The sequence below is a fragment of the Leptodactylus fuscus genome, chromosome 4 (assembly GCF_031893055.1).
Source record: "Leptodactylus fuscus isolate aLepFus1 chromosome 4, aLepFus1.hap2, whole genome shotgun sequence".
NCBI lineage: Eukaryota > Metazoa > Chordata > Amphibia > Anura > Leptodactylidae > Leptodactylus > Leptodactylus fuscus.
The window spans coordinates 29,746,250-29,769,628 of NC_134268.1; the positions used below are offsets into that span (position 1 = coordinate 29,746,250).

A 23,379-nucleotide genomic window follows, 5' to 3' on the forward strand; every position below is an offset into this window, starting at 1 on the left:
ATTCCTGAGTAGAAAAAAATAAGAGGAAAAGTTGATTTAAATTTTTAATAAAAAGTTGAATTAATTTTTCTTTATTATATATATAAAAAAAGAAAAGAACACGCATCAACTTAAGTCAGAAAATTTGACATTAGTCGTAGGAGAAAATGATCGTCACACTATAAGAGTATTTTTAGGAGCTCTGAAGAACATACAACAGGTCTGGTAACTAAATATCGAGTCTAAATGGAGGAGTAACTTATTGGTAAGTATATGGATAAAGTGACAAGAAGTTGGGGCTACACGGTGGCTCAGTGGTTAGCACTGCAGCTTTACAGTGCTGGAGTCTGGTGTTCAAATCCTGCCAAGGGCAAAAAACCTTCTGCAAGGAGTTTGTATGCTCTCCCCGTGTTTGCATGGATTTCCATCCCATGTTCCAAAGACATACTGATAGGGGAAAAACAAAAAGGTACATTGTGAGCTCTATGTAGGTCTCACAATCTACATAAAAAAAAAAGTGACAAGAAATTGACAAATGCAGGTAACATGGGGAGAGACCAAGTTGCATAGAAATTGTCAATTTTGGAAAAGTTCCCAACATAGTTGGACATGTCTGCAGCAGTAGAATACTATCCCGTAATGAAAAAAAAAAGTTGCAACTTTTATGTGCCCTAATGTACATGCTGTTCATGTGGCAGACCTATACGTGTATAAACTACGGATAAGCAATTTATAAAATGCAGTAAAATCATTCCAAACTTTTTTGCGTCAAAACAATCTGAGACCTCAAAAACAGCAGAAAAAAAATTCAAATAATGTTGACGTCAAGAATAAAATTGTGGGCGAATTGTTGTCCCTTATCTCCTTTTAATACAATATTTAGGATTTGCTGATACAGGAGTCCAATCTTCTTGAATTACGAGAGTGAACTACAGACAGGACGTTGCTAGTGGGACATGGGAGACCACTATAGTTGTTGCATTAGGGGGGGAGGTGTAGCTAGAGGGGCATGTGGCCCAGGGACAGTCAGGACGGAGGACAGGGGGGTGTCACTACAGCTAATATTTACAGTATTATACAGTGACGCCTACCAGAACTGAATTTTTGCCCCAGGTGCATGAAATAATACGCCTGCCACTTGTCTAATTTGATTATTTGAGTTGACGTATGATTTTCTCGCCACCTGAAGGCCCAGTCACTGACTGATCAGTCATATTACATATTACATGTTTGTTACCATGCTCCTACATGGTCACATTCTTGCTCTTGCACGTGTGATTTCGTCCAGATTTAATTTTGTTTTCATCCTAAATTTTTACATTTTTTTTTAAACTATAGGCAAAATATTTGGCGCCGTGGCTTCAAATCTGTAGAATGAAAGATAAAAGTGATACCAAAAAGGGATATCTTATCTAACCAGATATCTAGTAACCATTCCACCATTCAAAACAATCAGAGACAAAATGTAAATTTATAATAAAACTGGAAAAAAAGAAATAAGCTGCACTTTTTAGATGTTAAGGAAGCCAAAAACAATGGTACAAAGTGACCCAGTCGTATCGTTTCATAGCTTATCCATCTTAGCACACATATAGGTATCCAGTAAAAGTGTCGTTACGAAACGATGTGTGAATAACTTATACCTGAGAAATCTGCCAAAATTGAGGCTAAGAGAAAACTGATAAACTTTTTCAAAAATTTTCAAAAATATATATTTTGGATTTTACCATACGGGGATCCATGCGATACTAAACTGAACACAATGCGAAACTGGTTCACCACTAAAAACAAAGTATCAACGCACTCAGTATTTCCCATATAGATTTTACCTTGGATTGTTTGGTTTGTTTTTTGTACTTGTAAGTTAATTGGATCTCTAGGTATTTGGCCCCTGCTTAAGATAGAGCAGGGGTAGGGAACCTTGGTGTGAACCTACAATCCCCAACATGCTCCATTCACTTCCATGGGATTTCCAAGAACTTCAGAGCAAGTATGCATGCTGGGAGTTGTAGTTTTGCAACAGCTGGAGAGCCGTACGTTCCCTACCCCTGAGATACAGAATTTAGATTTTAAGACAAGGGCCAATATAATCTAATATAATATAATAAAATATAATATAAGGGCCATGTAGAGTTTTTGTAGTTATTTTTGTAACATCCATCCATCCATCCATCTATCTATCTATCTATCTATCTATCTATCCATCCATCCATCTATTTATAGCTTGTGGTATTTAATACCTATAATACTTAGCATGTTGGTCAAGCAAGCATTACAATCTTAGGCTAAGGCCATTTAATTTGGGCCATTTTGTTGGGCAGTAAAGCCGCCTTGAGGCATGACTTTCGACACGTGTAAAATGAGCTTATAAAACTCCCCGAGGAACGCGGCATATCATCATTTCAAGAAGTGATCACAAAGTAAACCTGAAAAGATATCAGAACATGTTCTAATACATGACCAGTAAATTGCACAAGACATGTCCATGTCTGGCCAAAAACATTCAAAAACATCCAACAAGTAAAATGATTTTGGTCATCGTACAATGTAATAAAACCAACAAATACCTAACTAGCACAAAGTGTACTTAAAAAATTAAATAGGGAAAAAAATAACAAAAAAAAGTTATCCTTCATATGAAATGATTAACTATCGTCATAAAGTTTTACAAAAAATCTACAACATGCAATTGTAAAGGAGCCAAAGTGCTAATTGAGGACATTTCCTACAATTGCACAGTAATAGAAAGATAGGACCCTGCCAAGTATGATAATGTAAGACTTCTTCCATAACACTGCTTCTATGACAAATACACCATACACAAAAGTATCTAAACCCCCAAAAGACGCAAAAATATCCTATGAGTTACGTCAAATTATTTACCCAAATTATCGGTAAGTCAAATTTACAAAATGATTCCGACAAATGGACGATGTAACAATAATTCTCCTCCCATACAACATTCACAATGAATAATTTATTGCTACTTTAAATATTGTTACACTCCCAAATTAGTTTTTCGACCCATATGATTGAATAAATATCCTACGTGCCAAGACGGCATGCCTATTACCATATCCCTCTCCGTAACCCAAATAAAAAATTCATCGGATCGGTCCGATTTCTACTTTGTTGATAACTGCGTGTGAACAGCGGATCTGAAGTCGTTCCAGGTTTACGTACAACCTAAAATATCAAAAAGACTAGTTGCATACTAATACTCGGGCCCATCAAAGATGAAAAGCAAGTCAAACAGGGAATTCATGGTGGGCTTAAGAGGTTTCCAAATATTTAACACTAATAAAAAGTAAAGGGCTTCATTACGTCCTGTCAACGGCCAAGTCAATACATAAAATGATACGTAGGGAATCAGTATCACGACAAAAATATGACCAGACTAGAAGATGACTATGACCCTTAGAAGTTGATAAAAGTGTCAAAAGAGATGTTGTAAGATATAAAATTTACAAAAAAAATTTTTAAGATTTGGAGATGGTCAATAAACTAAAATTCAAAAATACATAAGTAGGGAATCATTATCACGACAAAAATATGACCAGACTAGAAGACGACTGTGACCCTTGGAAGTTGAGAAAAGTGTTAAAAGAGATGTTGTAAGATTTAAAATTTACAAAAAAAAAATATTAAGATTTGGAGATGGTCAATAAACTAAAATTCAAAAATACATAAGTAGGGAATCATTATCACGACAAAAATATGACCAGACTAGAAGACGACTGTGACCCTTAGAAGTTGATAAAAGTGTCAAAAGATATGTTGTAAGATATAAAATTTACAAAAAAAAATTTTAAGATTTGGAGATGGTCAATAAACTAAAATTCAAAAATATTTTCAAAAATGACTCTAAACTCTATTATTCTAATGGATATAAAGTATCCCATGATTCCGGGCAATAATATTAGCCCCCCCCCTATACTTACCGATAGGAATTCGGTTTCTATTTGCAAACAAAAAACTAAATCGATACAGTTAGAGTTCAAACTAGATCCCTAAACAGTTTGCTACTCTCCACGAACAGATAAGATAAACTTTCTCTGACCCAAGAGATGAAGTTGCCATGACGATCTCAGAGTCCACTTTCCCTATTGATATTTTGCTGATGTAACAACAAATAGAACCAGATCTTAGCGCTGATAACGGTGATTAATTAATACTAATATTGATCCATACAAGAAAGAGACAAGGCTATTAACTTAAAGCCTGAAAAGTCAATTGTTACCTGTGGCACAGATACTAACAGCTGATTCCGGAAGACAATAAACAAATGTGTTATCTTTATGCTAATACATTGGACAGGATTTTCATAGGCACGCCAGCTCAGTGGGTTTAAAAAAAACTATCAAAAATAAAAATCCAAAAATTTACGAGAAATTAAAAATTAAAAAACGGGCAAAAAATTGACGTAAAATCAAGTAAATAAAATATAAATGATAAAAGACAAAATAAAATGGATAACGAGGCTATAGTATTCTAAAAAAAAAAATTACCACTCTCCTAGGACTGACTATTTCCAAGTTTTCTAATTATCAACTTTTTGTTTTTGGTTATTGATTTTTTAATTTTTAATTTTTTTTTACCATATTAAAAATGTGTTGTGTATGGGATAAGTGATGCGGATAAAGCTCTATTTTCTGCACTAGATATTTAAATAAAAATACCCATTTGAGTTAATAACATTTTACATGTTGCCAAAAATATCTTGAGGTCATCCAACAAAAAGACCCGTGATTGTCAATATAATCTGCACCCCGAGCTCAACTGCTGCTGGAATTTAGGGAGGGCAATAGGATTAAGAGAGCCTAAATTTTCTTCTCGCAGGAAGAAGATCAACAAACTGGCAGCAGTGCCACGTTGGCTCGCAATAGTTTTGGGCATTCCATCAATAGAATTTTTTATTTATTTTTTTTTATTTTTTTTCTACCAAATCTCTAATCATACATTTCTTTATTCCATTCAAATAGGAGATACAATTTATAATATAAAAAGTTACAGATTCCTTTAAATGCTGTGATTTATGGATACCTTAAGTCACTTTGTTATTTATTCTGATATTTTTGTGATGAATATTATAGACAAATCTTTTTGTAATTTTTTTAAATTTTATTCTATCAGTATGAGCTATTCTATTCTTAGATCTATATACATGTCCAGGAGGGAATATAAAGTATATGGCAATACCCCATCAACAAGGCAACCTTCCAACTTGGGACGGCAAGTTGTCATGTTGTTAGTGTGGACCTCTATATTGTGCGGCCTCTATAGGAAGATTCATTTCGACTGGCGTAGAGCCGTACCTATGATTTTCATTTTTAACTTTCCTTCTCGATGATTCCATGTGCTCTCTGAGATTATATTCACGGCCATGAAACACGTCATAAAACTGGCAATGGGTTTCGAGTCCGAGCCTATATTACAGGACGTAAAAAAATCTCTTAAAATAAGTGGAATTATGTCTGATCATCAAGGAACACGCGGAACACGTTTGCCATGAACAGGCAGATTTACACATTTCCTGACACAGACAAAGACTTTTTTCTGTGGCATCTATTCAACAGATTCTATTCAATTATCATAATGCTTGTAAAGGGTCCAACCTTATTTCGAAATCGAATTGTGCCGAGTTGTACAGTTGGCTGCTTTGCCACCCTACCCTCCAGACGCATGATTCAATTTGTAGTATTGCAGGTGTTTACCACCTTAGCCCAAACGGAGGTGATGACTGCATTTCACAAAAAGTCAGCAAACAAACCTCGAACGCTCGGGGGAAAGTTATAGGGGAGATACAAAAACATGTATCCGATCAAAAAGAATCCAAAAATAAGCACAACGTTACAACCATAAGAGCTAGATCTAATTACGTCTCTGCCTATCTCTCTCTATATAATTGTTTTATTATTTTTTTTTTGCAAAAAATTTACGTACAGGGTGTTAAAAATTTACAAAAATAAAATACCAAAATAGTTTAAAAAATTCGGTAAAAACAAAACAAAAAGGAGACTTAAGAAATCGAACACTCTGAGCTGACTTTTACACTGTAGTTCGAGATGTCACCTCCAACAGGCTTAGGATTCGTGACCAAAGTTCATTCCATCCTCCAAATGAACAATTTTACGAAGAATAAAATAAATCTGCTAATCGTTACGTCTAATGAAAAATAATAGGCCATGGACTTCTAAGGGTTAATCCAATTGTATTACCCAGTGGGGCTAGGCTCGTATCCTTTACATGATTATCATGACTCTTTTCAGATCTCGTGATTTTTTTTTTTTTTAAGATGGAATTTTTTTAATATTATTTCCAGATCTCGTGATTTTTTTTAGATGGAATTTTTGAAAAAATATTATTATTTAAAAAAAAAAAACAAAAAAACACAATATTTAAAAAAATAAATAAAAATTGATAGATTTTATTCTACCTATCGGATGAGATGATAGACCCGGTCTATGGTGGTTTGTCAGATTTACAAAGGCAATGCTTATTTTGAAGCTTCGGAATCCTGTGACACATGGCTGCGGAATGCTGTTTGCCAACAAACAAAACTATGATGCTACGCTCCTCCCACCGTGTCTGGTACCTCTATAGCGACTCTATAGTAGACGTTAACTACCTCTTTAAAGTTTGTAGACAATGTGGTCAATAAAAACTTCCAAAAATAAAAAAAAATTAAAAAAAAATTAAAAAATCACTTGTCTCAATTTTGACTCTGAACTAACACAACGGAGGACAATCTGGGCAATTTATTGGCATATTGGCAGGGGGTGATAAGGCTTGTGACAACAACAGCGAGCAGCTGGCGCAGGGAGATGAGTTGATAGCATTGATATGGTACTCCCACACAAAACACCTCTTCTCCTATCACTGCTTTTTATCAACCTCATATTAGAATAATAGCTCATGAGAGAAAGGTTTTTATTTTCTGGGCCGGGAGGGAGGGAGGCAGATTTTTAGGCTAGATTCTTGTAATAAAATAATATACAAAGAAAAAAAAAAAACAGAATAAAATCGGAATTTTTGTGACAAAACGTGGGGGCAAAATACATAATTTATCACCGTATTATCAGGATATCCAGGCAGTCTAATCAAGGAGCACTGAGTGACTATTTTTTGCCTTATCATCCAAAGTGGTGGAAACGGAGAAGGAATTATCAGGCTTCTGCAGATTGCTAGGCTGGAATTTTAATGGTAATAATCGGGTTTCTGATGGTATATCTTCCCAGCTTATCTTTCCCATTATCTCCCCTTATCTGGCCAGTCATCAGAGCAAATTAATGGTGCTCTTTCAGCTTTGCCTTTTTATCGCTGCCCAGAGAGCACCCAAGGGGAAAGAATAAGCAAAATATTAAAATACTGCATAAATCACAATTTTAGATAGCACAGAAAGAATGCAGTACGAGAAGGAGGAAAAAAAAACTCTTCCCAACAACCTTTTTGTCCTTTAAAATGACTGTCTCTGGAGTTTCTTGGCACAGGATGACTTTTGTTTTTTTTGCTGGCTATTTTCTTCTGAGCATCATCCTGTTTGTACCTGCAGCCGCCAAATGGGTTACGAAGGATAGGGGGTGGCTTAGGTTATTATACGGGGCGTCATCGAAAAAATTTAATTGGAGGGGTCATTTCATAATTTGCATGGGAACGATGCTTTTCTTAATTGTGGCTGGTAAAATTGCAGCAGATGCACAAACACATGGATACATTGCTATATTTACATATATATATATATATATATATATATATATATATATATGTAGATACATACTTGCATATACTTACATATCTATACGTACGTACTTGCATATACTTACATACATATATATACCTGCTTGCATATACTTATATATATATTTATATATATATACATACTTGCATACACTTGTGTGTATATATATATATGTATATGTATACATACTTGCATATACTTACATACATATATATATACACATACATACTTGCATATACTTACATACATATATACATACTTGAATATACATATATATATATATATATATATATATACATAATATATATATATATATATATACATACTTGCATACACTTATATATATATATATATAACTTGCATATACTTACATATATATATATATATATATATACATACATACTTGCATATACTTACATATATAAATATTTTCATACATACATATACACATATATAGAATTTTTTAAATTGATTTCAGAACGCAAAAGCAACGTCATGGGACGTCTATTAGTTCCAGAGGCCTTGTAAACTTGCAGTAGTTACTCCCATCCTGTTCGGATATTTGTATGAAGATGGTGGAAATCCAAAAATATAGAAAATAAAGAACACAATTCCTAAAAAAAATTGCAGAGCTATACACCCATATATAAAAATGAAATGTAAGCGTCATACAATGCTGGCCCATAATTTGTCTACATTCCATCGCTGATCAATACTGTCCTAGCACCATTCCACTGACACAGTCATGTCCCTATCATATCAACACTGCTGACATAAATAGACTGGTTAGCTACACCATGTGTATTTTCCAATTAACATCCCCACTTTTATCTCCCATCATTAGATGAATACAAAAAAAAAATTGAACAAATTTAATTGAGGAGATAACAAAGTACACAAAAGGGCAATCTGATGGTCTTGTGTTCCACCGAGCAATTAATGCTAATAGTTTATTAACAATCGAGTCAGTAACCTTACAGTCGGAATGGCATGACGGCATCATGATACAACAGGCACAGAGTTCCAAAATAGCCATACCTATACCTAAAAATATACCCCACGACACGACGTCAAGCCGAAAAGTACACCTCAAAAGTTCCAAAAGTACAGTAACACGTTACACCGACACACCAAGTTCCGGAATACAAGAAACTGTTATTCTTTTTTCCCAAAAATTTTCGAAAAATTAGATGGAGCTAAATTTTTGGAAAAAATGTTACAATGTTTAGGAATGACACCGGATAGACAAATGAATACTTAAAGAGATAGAGACCCTATTTTTTTAAGGTGGCAACGACTTCGGCAAGTGCTGTGGAGAGTCCATAAAAGTCATCAGGAATTAGCTAAACCCGTGCAATTAGAGCGAGGAAAAATCAATAGTAAAATGCGAGCGATGGAGAAGACCTGGAGTGTGACATGAGGATTAGTTGCATGGAAGTGTGTGCTGATGAAGATGCACTGCTACAGAGATGGGGATTGGATCTAATGAATTCATGATCCGGGGGGTCACCATGGTGCGGGGTTATTCTTCTAGATTGGAGAAAAGTATCAAAAATGACGAAACATAATGTGGCGAAAGTCACGTAGGTGGAATACGTGTGCAGGGAGCAAGTTGTTAATGGATGACCAAGGACGGGAATAATAAGTGGTACTTGGGATATGGAATCGATGAACTTGGATGAAGTTGGCGGTGATAGAGTATCAAGGCCATTGGTCGGAACTGTAGTTGTATAGTTGTAGGATGTGAGCGTGCCCTTTCCTTGCACACACTCATTTGACAGCTGGGAGTTGTATCACGAAGAGGTCAAATAGTGATTGTGTCCGCTCAATATATATATATAGACCGTCCTATCTATACCGTACGTCCATGACGTGCCATGATCAGTGCCAGTCTATGCCTTCCCCATAACTTCCCCCTATTCCTATAAATATCTAGAGAAAGTGAAAATCAACCGGACTTGTTACAGTCTTCAAGACGTCACCCCCTCCCCTGCCAGCAACACTTGCACACCGTGGGACTCACGTTTAATTTGTCGTGGCTTGCTCTGCTTTCTCCGGGACATGCTGCTCTGTTACTTCCTCCAGGAACCCGAGCGACAGATCAATCGGATTGTTTCATAGGAGAGATCGATCGACGTCTTGCGATTCAAAGTCAAATGATGTGAGGAAGAGAGGGGAAAGGAGGGAGTAGAGTGGCTGGATGAGGGCAGTGCACACTCACAAGAGGGAGAGGTTGAAGGGTAGCGGAGCAGAGGGATGACAGAGTGAAGGGATAAAGGATTGGAAAGAGACAGAGAGAGGGTAGTAGTGAGAGGAGGGAGGGAAGTGCTCTCATGGAGGAGTCCCAGGGTGGATGCTGCCGCTGCCTGAGCCTCTGCACATTCACTCTCCCTGACTGATTGCTGAATGGGGAGGAAAGAGGAGGAGGAGCAAACTGCACTTTTCCAGTACAAGGGGAGGGAGATAAGAGATGAGCAGGGAGGAAAAACCCTTTACAAAGTGTCACAAAAAGAATGTGTCAAGACAGTAGCATCCAAGTAACCCTGCATGTGACTCTAGTATTAGAAGCTCTGCAGCTATGGGCTGTGTGCATGTATATACTATGTGTGTGTGTGTGTGCATGTATATACTATATGTGTGTGTGCATGTATATACTATATGTGTGTGTGCATGTCTATACTATATGTGTGTGTGTGTGTGTGTGTGTGTGCATGTGTAACGGAGCAAAGGTATACGTCTTCCTCCGGATGGTCTTTTGAATCAACACGGACGCAAGAGGTCGGGAGACAACAGCAATTTATTGTAATCCACAAAGTTAGTAGCCGGCGGCGGTCACATCAACCGTAATAACAATAAGTCCACAGAAGTCACAATCCAATGATAACTTTGGTTCCTTGGTCCTGTAACTAAGTCCTGGCTCTCTGCAGAGCTGTGCACAGGCCGGCTAACACATACTAACTGCTAGCTACAACTATATACTAAACTGTTACTTCCTATACCTGGGGGTGGGAAGGGCTGAGCCACAGATCCTTCCCCCCTCACCTATGCCAAGGAGAGCAGACTCCCTGTCTCTTTTGAACAATGCACAGTCCAACATCTTCTTGGAGACACGGATCAGATTATCTCCACCCATTGTCCTCACTGGTCCTCACTAGTTAGAGGTATTTGCATACAATGTGCTAACACACTAGACCCGAATCAGCCAACTACACATTGATGTATATAACAGGTTAGAGAATACATTCCACATGAAATATATATTACACATTGCCTATAGTATAGACTCTAACCATCCCGTGACAACCCCTCCCCCTCTCAAAACATGTGCATGACACAATTGGCCTACACAGGTAAATTGGGGAATGCACATCAGTCTCTATAGCTCATATTTCCTCCTGCCGGGATAACCCATCTGCGTTCTGGTGTTGGTTCCCTCGGCGGTACTGAATGGTAAAGTTGTAGGGTTGAAGGGCTGGCATCTGTCAGAAAATCCGGTGGATCCATGTTGGCTTCTCCCTGAGCTTGGCTTCGGGTCACTGCTCCCACAAAGTGGCACTGTAGATTTCCAACATCGTTGCCTAACAGAACATCGGCCGGCAGCCCGCTCATCACACCAATTGTGCATCGTTTTGGTCCATAACCATAGTCGAGTTCCACGGTAGCTTTAGGAATACGTCTTTGAGTACCCCCTGCCAACTTGATAGAAATGCCAGGGCCCTCCTCTAGGGCCTCGGGTCGCACAACTCGGGGGTCCGCTACCGTTAGGAAAGCTCCCGAGTCCCGGAATCCAACAACTGTTCGGCCATCCAGTAGGACCTCCTGCAAGTGCTTCCGCTGAAGGTTTGCGGGATGTGTGGCGGAAGGCTGAATCCCATAGACCCCTGGAGGTGGAACAGATGTGTCATTCATGGAGTCATCTGGAAATGGGGCCAAACTTTCTGTCCTAGGAGTGGTTCCCAGGTAGTGAATAGGCCGGGATGCCACGGTGGCCCGTGCCCCCATGTTAACAGGGCAACTAGCTTGCAAATGTCCAGGCCGCCCGCACCCAAAACATCTGCGCTCTAGCATTCTTCCAGTAGGTCGTTGTCTAGGGACAGGGTTGTTCATAGCTGGAGGCCGATGGGCTGGGACAGGGGTAGAGGGGGAATTGTAATCCTGAGGCCGGGCACGAAAGGTGGTTGGCTGGCTGAAGGGTGTCTGGCGGACTGTGGTAGTTTTCCGCTCCTCTGCAAACAACCTCTTCCACTGCGGCTTGATGGTCAGGCCCTCATCTGCAAGAGAAGCAGCTTGCTCAACTGTGGCTGGGTTCCGTTCCAGCACCCACTCACGGATCTCAGCGGGGCACTGGGAAAAGAACTGTTCCTTAAGTATGACTTGGAGGATCTTATCGACTGTGACAGCCTCCTCTCCTTCTAGCCAGCGCTTGCATGCTTGCTTCAACTTGTGGGCGAACATGTGGAAGGAGCTTCCCCCATTGTAAGACAAAGAGCGGAACTGAACTCGGTAGGTCTCTGGAGTGACTGCATAATACTTCTGCACCGCTCTTTTAATGGCCTCATAGTCCCGCTGATCACTAGGGTCCATGGCTCTGAGAGCTTCCGCAGCCCCATCTCGTAGGTGCCCCACCAGATACCGGACCCAATCCTTCTCTGGGACTTCCATCAGGTGGCACTGGTGTTCGAAGTCCTGAAAATATCCATCAACATCCCCAGCCGCTTCATCAAAGGTCTTGAAGTGTTTATGGGAGACATATGGTGGTTCTCTCACTGTTGGGCTGGGGGTCGACGTTTGATTATAATTCCGCGCAGTTATCTCAGCCATTCGCATTTCATGCGCCATTCTTTCCTTTTCATACGCCATTCTCTGTTCCTCCTTCTCCGTTTCCTGAGCCCTCTGTAACGCTCTACTCCTTTGCTCTGCAGTTGCTCCTAGCCCCAGCACTGCCAATTCCTCCTCATACAAAACAACCCATCTGCTCTTTTGGGTCTGTACCTGCCACTCCCGTATCTCTACTGTCTCCTGGGGGCAGCCCTCCTCATGGTCGCTTTGCAGGGTCATCTCCTCCAGTGCCTCGATCAGTTGATCTTTCGTTCTTCCCTGGTAACTCAGGTTTAGTTCCCGGGCCCTTACTTGTAGACTTGCCATAGTCCAGTTCCTGTATTCTGAGGTTGTGGCTCCATTAATCGCTGAGCTGCTGTAGTCCATCTCGCTGTCCGCTGTTGATCCCACCGCTGCCAACCAGTTGTAACGGAGCAAAGGTATACGTCTTCCTCCGGATGGTCTTTTGAATCAACACGGACGCAAGAGGTCGGGAGACAACAGCAATTTATTGTAATCCACAAAGTTAGTAGCCGGCGGCGGTCACATCAACCGTAATAACAATAAGTCCACAGAAGTCACAATCCAATGATAACTTTGGTTCCTTGGTCCTGTAACTAAGTCCTGGCTCTCTGCAGAGCTGTGCACAGGCCGGCTAACACATACTAACTGCAAGCTACAACTATATACTAAGACTGTTACTTCCTATACCTGGGGGTGGGAAGGGCTGAGCCACAGATCCTTCCCCCCTCACCTATGCCAAGGAGAGCAGACTCCCTGTCTCTTTTGAACAATGCACAGTCCAACATCTTCTTGGAGACACGGATCAGATTATCTCCACCCATTGTCCTCACTGGTCCTCACTAGTTAGAGGTATTTGCATACAATGTGCTAACACACTAGACCCGAATCAGCCAACTACACATTGATGTATATAACAGGTTAGAGAATACATTCCACATGAAATATATATTACACATTGCCTATAGTATAGACTCTAACCATCCCGTGACAGCATGTATATACTATATGTGTGTGTGCATGTATATACTATATGTGTGTGTGTGCATGTCTATACTATATGTGTGTGTGTGCATGTCTATACTATATGTGTGTGTGCATGTATGTGTGTGTGCATGTACAATATATACTATGTGTGTGTCTGCATCCATGTACTAAATGTGTGTGTGCATCCATGTACTATATGTATGTGTGTTTGCATGTATGTGTGTGTGCATGAATGTACTACTGTATATGTGTGTTTGCACACTGCAACTGGCCACATTGCTGGAATGTAAAAAGTTTTCACTATTCTTAATACAGCTCATTACACAAGATATCTCCTTATCTGTAACTGTGATGTAATAAGTCTCCTGTTAAATATCTATCTATTCCATATCTTTCCATATGTCCATCTATCTCTGTTAAATATATATATATATATATATATATATATATATATATATATATATATATATTTTTTTTTTTTTTTTTCAATATCTATATAACTACATATCCATATTTATGTACCTGTCCTTTTGTCCTTATGTACCTGTCTTTTCATCTGTATCCTGGGTTTCTTTCTTTCTCTCTTCCTTTTTTCTATCACTCCTCTATTTCTATCTTGTTTTTTCTCTCTTTGTTTCTTACACTTCTTCCTCTCTGCTTTCTCCCTATCACTCCTTTTCCTCTCCTCTTTCTGTCTTGTTCTTTAAACACTTTATTTCTTACACTCCCTCATTCCTCCTTTTTCTTTCAATCTTTTTCTTTCTTTCTCTTTCTTTCCTTCCTTCCTTCCTTCCTTCCTTCCTTCCTTCCTTCCTTCCTTCCTTTCTTCCTTCCTTCTTCCCTTCCTTCCTCTCGTTCTTTCTTTTTTTACTTATTTCTCTTTCTTCATTCCTTTCGTCCTTCCTTCCATCCACCCTTCCTTCTTTCCTCCCTTCCTTCCTTTAATTTCCTTCCTTCCTTCCTTCCTTCCTTCCTTCCTTCCTTCCTTCCTTCCTTCCTTTCATTTCCTTCCTTCCTTTTATTCTTTCTTTCTATCTTTCTTTCTTTCTTTCTTTCTTTCTTTCTTTCTTTCTTTCTTTCTTTCTTTCTCTTTCTTTCTTTCTTCCATCATTCCTTCTTTCATCCCTTTCTTCCTCTCATTTCCACCCTTCCTTCCTTCTTTCCTTTTATTCTTCCTTCCTTCCTTCCTTCCTTCCTTCCTTCCCTCCCTCCCTCCCTCCTTCCTTCCTTCCTTCCTTCCTTCCTTCCTTCCTTCCTTCCTTCCTTCCTTCCTTCCTTCTCCCTTCTCTTTCCTTGTTTGTCTCTGTGTCTTCCCCATCTATGTAGGTGTCACTTAGGGCAGTGATAGTAGTAATAAGACATTACTAGCAGGTAATCCTGTGACTGCCTTTGGTTCCTCTCCATGTTATTACAGCCGCTGTATAGTATTATGAAGAATTGTATCGCTTATAGTAATAATATTTATTACACAGTTTCTGATATTTATACTTGTATTATATGTTACTGATAATTATAATCAATATTATTCTCAGTTTTAACTTAAAATTCATAACAAATAAACATCTATTTCACCAGCCACGGACTTCAGGCGCTAAGCACTACCTATAGACACTGTCCAGACCTACTGTATATGTAAGGAAACAAAAACTGCTTATCTGAGCATGTGCAGAAGCCAATGAATATGTACAGGTCTGAGTAACCCTACTATTACTCTGTTGGTTTGGTCCATCAGTGGATCAGAACAATGGCCAGAATAACTGTCAGAATTTTGTATACAAACTGAGCACCTTCCATATGTATCTGTAATTATTGAGATTAAAATAATGGAAAGTGATTTTGCTTGCTTTACCTCTAGCTGTTTTCATGGCCGTCATGGACCCAATGGGCGCCCGTTTTTAAGGATCCCTTGTAGATTGCAGAAGCACGGGTCGCAACATAGGACAGGAATAGGAACTGTGGGCCTGCAGACGGGACCATGAAAATCATGTCCCATCCATTTTGCATCCACCCTGTTTTTCCATTTTCGATGGCCGAGTATTAACTATTTTGTATCCATTTGTAATTGACTGTTAAAAAAAATCAGATGGAATTTATCAGTCGTTCTTTTTTGAGCCAACTGAAGGACGACACTTGGACATCATCCATTTTAAAAATAGATCCATTGATTTCTATCGGGTCCATGTGACCATCAGAACAGACAAAGATAGAACGGCCATTTTTTTTTTTGCCTGTAATAAACCAGACACGTGAAGCTACTCAGTCACTCTCATTGTTTCCAGAAGGGCCATCGCATAGAGATTTTTCACTGTCCTACGAATAATATATCTGAGGCCACATTGCCAAAATGCAGCTTTTTTTGGCTGTTCCAGAAATACATCAAAAAAATTGAAAAAAAATAAAAAGCTGCATTTTACAGTCCCAGCAAAGTGAAGGAGACTTTTTTCGTTGCAAATTTTGTTGCGTTATTTTGAGCCAAAGCCGGGAGTTCACACCATTCACACCATTCACACGTCCGTAAAAAACAACGGACGTGTGAATGGTTCCTGTGTGCTGTGCAGTTTTTTTCATAAATAACACACGAATAGAAAAGCAGTTAGTGTGAATGTGCCCACAACCATATTTAATTCATAATAGAACGTAAAGCACCTATCAGAAGGTGAAAGTTACACAATAGAACATACAGTATATCAGGAGGTGAAAGTTATAAAATAGAACATAGACACATATCAGGAGGTGAAAGTTACACAATAGAACCTAGAACACATATCAGGAGATGAAATATACACGGTAGAACCTAGAAAACATATCAGGAGGTGAAAGTTAAACAATGCATCATAGATCACATATCGTAAGGTGAAAGTTACACAATAGAACATATATCAGGAAGTGAAAGTTACACAATAGAAAATATATCAGGAGGTGAAAGTTATACAATGGAACATAGACAAATATCAGTAGGTGAAAGTTACACAATGGAACATAGAACACATATCAGAAGGTGAAAGTTACACAATAGAACATAGACACATATAAGGAGGTGAAAGTTAAACAATGCATCATAGATCACATATCGTAAGGTGAAAGTTACACAATAGAACATATATCTGGAGGTGACTGTTACACAATAGAACATATATCAGGAAGTGAAAGTTACACAATATAACATAGACAAATATCAGTAGCTGAAAGTTACAACATGGAACATAGATCACATATTAGGAGGTGAAAGTTAAACAATAGAACATATATTAAGAAGTGAAAGTTACACAATAGAATATAGATACATATCAGGAGGTGAAGATTACACAATAGAACATATATCAAGAAGTGAAAGTTACACAATAGAACATATATCACGAGGTGAAAGTTACACAATAGAACATAGACACATATCAGGTGGTGCAAGTTACACAATAGAACATATATTAAGAAGTGAAAGTTACACAATAGAACATATATCACAAGGTGAAAGTTACACAATAGAACATAGACAAATATCAGTAGGTGAATGTTACACAATGCAACATAGACACATATCAGGAGGTGAAAGTTACACAATAGAACATAGACAAATATCAGTAGGTGAATGTTACACAATGGAACATAGACACATATCAGGAGCTGAAAGTTACTCAATAGAACATAGACAATTTCAAGACCAACATGACGAAGCACTGCACTTACTACAAATGGTAAAGGAACACTCGTTATTGGTCAAAATAAAGCTACATGTGTTCCTTTACAGTTTGGAGTAAGTGTGGTGCTTCGTCGTGTTGGTCTTAAAATTGTCTAATATCATCCCTTGTGGATGTCAAAGAAGGTCCAGCTGCTGACAATATATCCATTCACCCTCTACCACTATCTGGTACTCTGGAACCCTCTCCTGAGTGGAAAGCAGTTATGTGCTCTGTGCCCCACATCACTGTACAATAGAACATAGAACACATACTAGAAGGTGAAAGTTACACAATAAAACAGATCTAAAAAAGTGAATTACACAATAAAATATAGCGCATATATCAGAAGGTGAAAGTTACACAACAGAACATAGCGCATACTGTATATCAGAATGTAATAGTTAAACATTTCTCCATTTAATTAGAAAAAATTAATTTATTAAGAAATTGATGGCAGCAACACATCTCAGAAAAGATGATACAGGGTTATCAAAAGGCCAGAAAAGTAAGTGGGACTAATAAAAAATGTCAGGAGGGTCAGTTTTACACTAAGACATGACTGTGTAAAAAAAAGAGTATAATAGAGAGGCAAAGATGATGACAAACTGACAAAAAATTGTGGAACAATTTCAGAAAAACGTTCCTTGACATAAAATGGAAAGAACGTTGAATATACCACCATCAATAGTAGATAATATCATCAGAAGATTCCAAGAATCTGGAGAAATCCATGTGCTCATGGCCGACGGTCAACATTGGATGCTCATGATCTCTCAAGTGGCACTGCATTAAAAACTAATGCAAATCATGTAGCAAAGGTCATCAATATTTTTGCCCACTTTAGTCATATCCTGAAAGATGTAACTAATATTGTCCATGTTTGGCCTCTAAACCTCTTCTGGATCAATATGTAGGCTCTGATGGCCTCTCAAAAGTTTTCAAAGAAGAGCAAGTCTCAAGACATTCTACAAGATTTGGACACTCTGGACTGTCAACATGTTTGGTATAACCCAAGTAGGGTGAGGCAGAATATGATTTTTTTTTTCCTCCATGTATTCCTTGTCTTGGTCTACCTGACAGGTCCTCAGTGGGGTTGAGCCGATCTTGACTTTTCAGGATCGATTTTGAAATCTGATTTCCGATCATTTTTCATTCGAACCCAATATCGATCCCAATTCCGATCCCAATACAAGTCAATGGGATTTTTTTACTAATCGGAGATCGGATTTTAAAAGCAATCCTATTCACTATACAGCATGGAATCTAACAATTGAACGCTTTATTTGTTAGAATCCACGCTGTGTAGTGATTTTTTTTAAATCACTAAGTAGCCAGAGGATTTTTTTTTAATCCTCTGGCTACTTAGTCCCCCCTGGTGTCCACTTACCTGAAGAGATGGCTTGTCCGGTGCTCAGTGTTCTCAGTCTTCTTTGCCTCGCTGTCCCCGCCTCCCAGGTTAGTGTTTAAAGAGCTAGGAAGGCGGGGCTTGTAGCGTAGGAGAGTGTGGGCGGGAACAGGGCGGGGAGCCGTGACATCTCCCCTCCCAGTACCCGCCCACACTCTCCTAACCCGCTAATGCTCTCCTAACCTGGGAGGCGGGGACAGCGAGGCGAAGAAGAACGAGAAGACCGGGCACCGGACCAGCCATCTCTTCAGGTAAGTAGCTACTAGAGATGTTAGCTAGTCTCCCATTAGAATGAATGGGAGACTAGCTAGCAAAGCATTGTGGGAAATGATCACCGATCTCAATCCCACCTAAAAAGATCGTGTTCGGGATTCCGATCGCAATCGTGGATTTTTCTCGATCGCCAATCAGAATCCAATCTTTTCCGAACACGATCGCTCAACCCTAGTCCTCAGTCGATGGTTTCAGGGACCATTGTTACACTTTCTAGAGTATAGATTGTATAAAACTAGAACAAGATGTTTTTGCGCTTTAAGCATGACTATAGACAATTACGTCTTGGAGATTTTTCTGATTCTCCATTTCTTTACACCATTATTTCTTATCCGGGTTCTTGCCGGTACACAGTCTTCTTCCAATCATGTCAATCATTACAACATGATCTTGTTTACTCGTCTTTTCCCCACCAACCATTAGTCAGAGCAACTTTTTTCCTCTCGTCAGAACATCATGTATATGCTGAGATGTCATCCTATCTCGAAACTACAATCTGGATTTCATTTCCAACACTTTATCAGCTCTCATGAATGTAGCTCATTATCTGCAGACTGATAAGTTCTGAGGCCACTGCTTCGTACTGATTCTCCTGGAACTGTCTACAACCTACTGCATGGCTGATCCCTATCTGCAGCACCAAAATCCATTGGAATTTAAGTGAGAGAACTATTAAGCATTTCCTAACTGGACTTCCTGTAGACCAAGACTGGATGAAGATCTCGGTTTACACAATAACACATAGAGTCTGGAATCCCTAGTCTCTATTTGGTCTATATAGGTCGTATCTAAATACAATTTCTGTTGCCCATGTATTGAGTCTAACACACAAACTGTTGCAACATCCATAGGACTGAGTTCATAATCTAATGGGTACTGGAGGATACTGCTGGGCAGTCTGTTCTCTGGCTGTAATCCTTCATGTATAATGTCCTATCAGTTTTTTGCCATTGATAGCTCCATTATGGCTGAAGCACATTTTCTTTTCTCTCTAAGGAAGGTGTGTACAATAAGGAGCTGCCTATCCTCATCTATTATTACTACTACTGGTTTCTTTGCAGAAGTAACTGCAAAATAGCAACAAATAGCTGAGAAAAGCCCAAGTTACCATAATACAGGAGATCCAGGTACACTGAACTCAAAATTCAAGTAATACAGCTAAAAATATCCATGACACAGAAAAATAGATAACTGAGCACAATCAAGAAATATGTTGCAGTCTTTGACTAACATCCCATCAGTAATAGAACAAACAGCTAATCAGAAGTGGATAGATTTTCTTTACACTCACTGTGAGCTGTAAGAAGCTGCAGACCGCTCTCTAGCAGAGAGTATGGTGGTGCAGCTCTGTGTATTAATGGAGGGGACGTGAAGTGAGACCAGCCCCCTCCCACCACTTCCTGTGAAGAGAGACCACCCACTTCACTTCCTGTGTTCTGTCTTGAGCCTGCTGGTTTCTAAAGACAGACCTTCCCTAGTAACAGGGAGTCAAGGGCAGATTAGGAAGGAGGGAGACACCTAGAGGCAGAAACTTTAGAAGTTTTTTCAGGGAGAAAACCATAACATTTTTTAAATGAATACATTAGATTTTAGACCAGAATCATAAGCTAAGTCATCTGAAAGTTAAGGTCCTAACAGACATTTTTAAGTTTTTTAACATAGTATTTGGTGTTCCAACTAGGACGGGTCTCCATTTCTATACTTGCTGTAGGGAATCTTGGAACACTACTTATCTGATGACTATGAACCATCTTTCTATTTCTCTGGTAAGGCATGTGGATCAAAACTTTTTTAATCAGCTAAAAGTCCTTGTGTGTGCTCTTATCATATCCTGTCTAGACTACTGTAACACCCTCCTTTATGCTAGGCTGGCTCCTTGCCAATCCATTATGAATAGTGGAGCACGTCTTATACTGTACACCCCACCTCCTACTCCTTGACGTCGCTTCTCTTTATGCCTTTTTACAACTGCCTTTCATGAGATTTATGTTATTTGCAACTTGAATATCTTTTGTTTTCCAAATCCAAAGGGTATGGCGCTCTCTAGACAAGCAGAAAATCTACAACACATTGTCCATCGTAGAGCACAAAGCTTAAAGGGGTTTTCTAGTCTAAAATGTAGATGAGCAAATACATGGACACAAAGTAGATTTCTATCTCTATTAGGCATTTTTATCAATGCCAAATACGGATAAGTGATTTATATGGGAATTGTGTAATTCCTCGTTTCCCCTTTGGTGGTGCTGTTGTACTAGAGATCAGTTATTAACAAGAGGCCATCCTAACAAAAAGTGACTGTCCGAAACAGAGTAGACTTCTATAAAAAGTAATGTATCAGGAAATAAGGAATAATTTAGCATTAAAGGGGCAAATCACAGTGACAAATAATATACCTATGTTATATATGTCCGTTTTGTAGATTTGGAGAAAAAGTACTTTGAAGTCTTATGCAAATGAGGTAGTTGGTGCACTGGGGGCGGGGCTTTTGCCCCAGGTTCTCTGCTTTTAGCTGCTTAGGTAGAATGAATAATGTCATAGCAGTGGGACCATCAACTAGCACTGCTGGGGTGGCTCAGGCAGGAGGTGGTTGAGATCTGAGTCGCAGCTTTGTAAATGCAGTTTTGAAGGCTATAACTTTTTTTTCCTTTTGGTTATTAAAATTTTTTGTATTTTTTAGTGATATATAGAGCATTATTTTTATATATGAGTGCTTTGTACAAAGCGTTTGGGAACGCAGGGGCAGAAACCACCTGGTGAGGATAGGTCTCTCTTCACAGGAAGTGGTGAGGGCAGGTCTCTCTTCACAGGAAGTGGTGAGGGCAGGTCTCTCTTCACAGGAAGGGGTGGGGACAGGTCTCTCTTCACAGGAAGGGATGGAGACAGGTCTCTTTTCACATCCTCTCCATTTGTACACACAGATCTGCTGCACCATGGCCTCTGACAGAGAGACATCTGCGGCTTCTTACAGCTCACAGTGAGTGTAAGGAGAGCCTATTCACTTCTGATCAGCTGCTTGTGTTATGATGGGATGTTAGTCAAAGACAGCAACAGATTTCCTGATTGTGCTCAGATATCTCTTTTTCTGTGTCATGGATCTTTTTAGCTGCAATATAACCTGAATTTGAAGTTCAATGTCCTGGATTCCTTTTCGAAGGTCAGGCTACAGCAACATTGATTTTGTGCAGCTGCTTAAAGGGGTTGTCCAAAAAGTTTATTTTTCAAATAAATATAAAATAAATCATACTCACCTGTCTCAGGTGCTCCGATGTCTCTTAGCACAGTCCGTCCTGCCAGTACCTGACATATATGATCACTGAGGCTTATCAGTGGTTTCAGCAGAAGAGACTCAGGATGATGAATTTCACTTCAAGAAGAGCAGCAGGACCGGACCATGCTGTGAGGACTTTGGAGCATGGAGACATGTGAGTATTATATTTTCAAATTTTTTTCACCTCCCTGGCCTATTTAAAAATAAAACTTTTGCTCAGACAAGCTCTAGGACACCCTCAGTGCACAAACTGCCTCATTTGCATATAAATTCAAAGTATGGTATGACGTCCATCACTGTAGTGTACTCTGTAATATGGTGTTGAACTTTGAATATTCTAAGGTCTGGTTCACATCTGCGTTCGGCCATTCCATTCCCCTGTCCTGCAAGCAGCGCTTTTCTCTCCACGTTTTTCGTTTGGAAACCAAGCGAACCCCATTATAGTCTATGGGGTCTGCGGGTTTCCTTAGGTATCGGCTTTTTCATGTGGATTAAGTTTCTGTTCTGGGGGTCCCCAAGCAGAATCCCTGAACGGAGACCCATATGTGAACCAGGCCTTAGAGGAAGTGATGGGCTCTCTTTAACGGTTTACTGACCCTACGTTAACATCTGCGTTCGGTATTCCGTTTGGGGAGTCTGCAAACGGAATACTGAATGCAACTGCAAGCACTGTGCAGTGAAAGCACGCGGATCCCATAGACTATAATGGAGTCCGTGTGCTTGCCGTACGCTACCCGCATGAATCATCTGGACAGGAAAGTAGATTGTGAACTTCTTTCCTGTCCGCATGATCCCTGCGGAGATCATGCGAAGCTCATGGACCACGTTATAGTCGATGGGGTCCGTGTGCTTTCAATGGCACACCGCTTGCAGTTGCGTTCGATATTCTGTTGGGTGGGGGGTTTACAGCGATTATTCCAAAAAACGGTGTAGACTGTGGAGTCATTTCTCTAAAGTATAATATAGTGTTTTATTATCAATGCAAATTACTCTATTTTGTGCTTTTTTAAGCCACGTATGACATTGATACATAGTTGACATAATTTTGCAAATTTTTCATTTTCCCTTTCCACCGTTCCTTGCAGTGATACCTTAATTCCAGGACGCTTCTTCTATCCCAATGCGTACCTTTATGTAGAGAATACTTGTTTTGTGCCGTCCATTGAATGACTGTTTGTCTGCAAATTAATTATGCAATGGTAAAGTGTAGTAA

At 39.3% G+C, this 23,379-nt stretch overlaps 1 protein-coding gene across 2 annotated transcripts in view; it reads right to left on the reverse strand.

The window, feature by feature from the left end:
• The window catches only part of ZFPM2 (zinc finger protein, FOG family member 2), a 355,148-nt gene extending 345,041 nt beyond the window's left edge, over window positions 1–10,107 (reverse strand). For both annotated transcript variants that reach the window (XM_075270229.1, XM_075270228.1), the window contains exon 1: window positions 9,741–10,107. In XM_075270229.1, the coding sequence (XP_075126330.1) occupies window positions 9,741–9,780 (40 nt within the window). In that variant the 5' untranslated portion in view covers window positions 9,781–10,107. The remainder of the gene's footprint in view (window positions 1–9,740) is intronic.
• Between the last annotated feature and the right edge of the window lie 13,272 nt (window positions 10,108–23,379).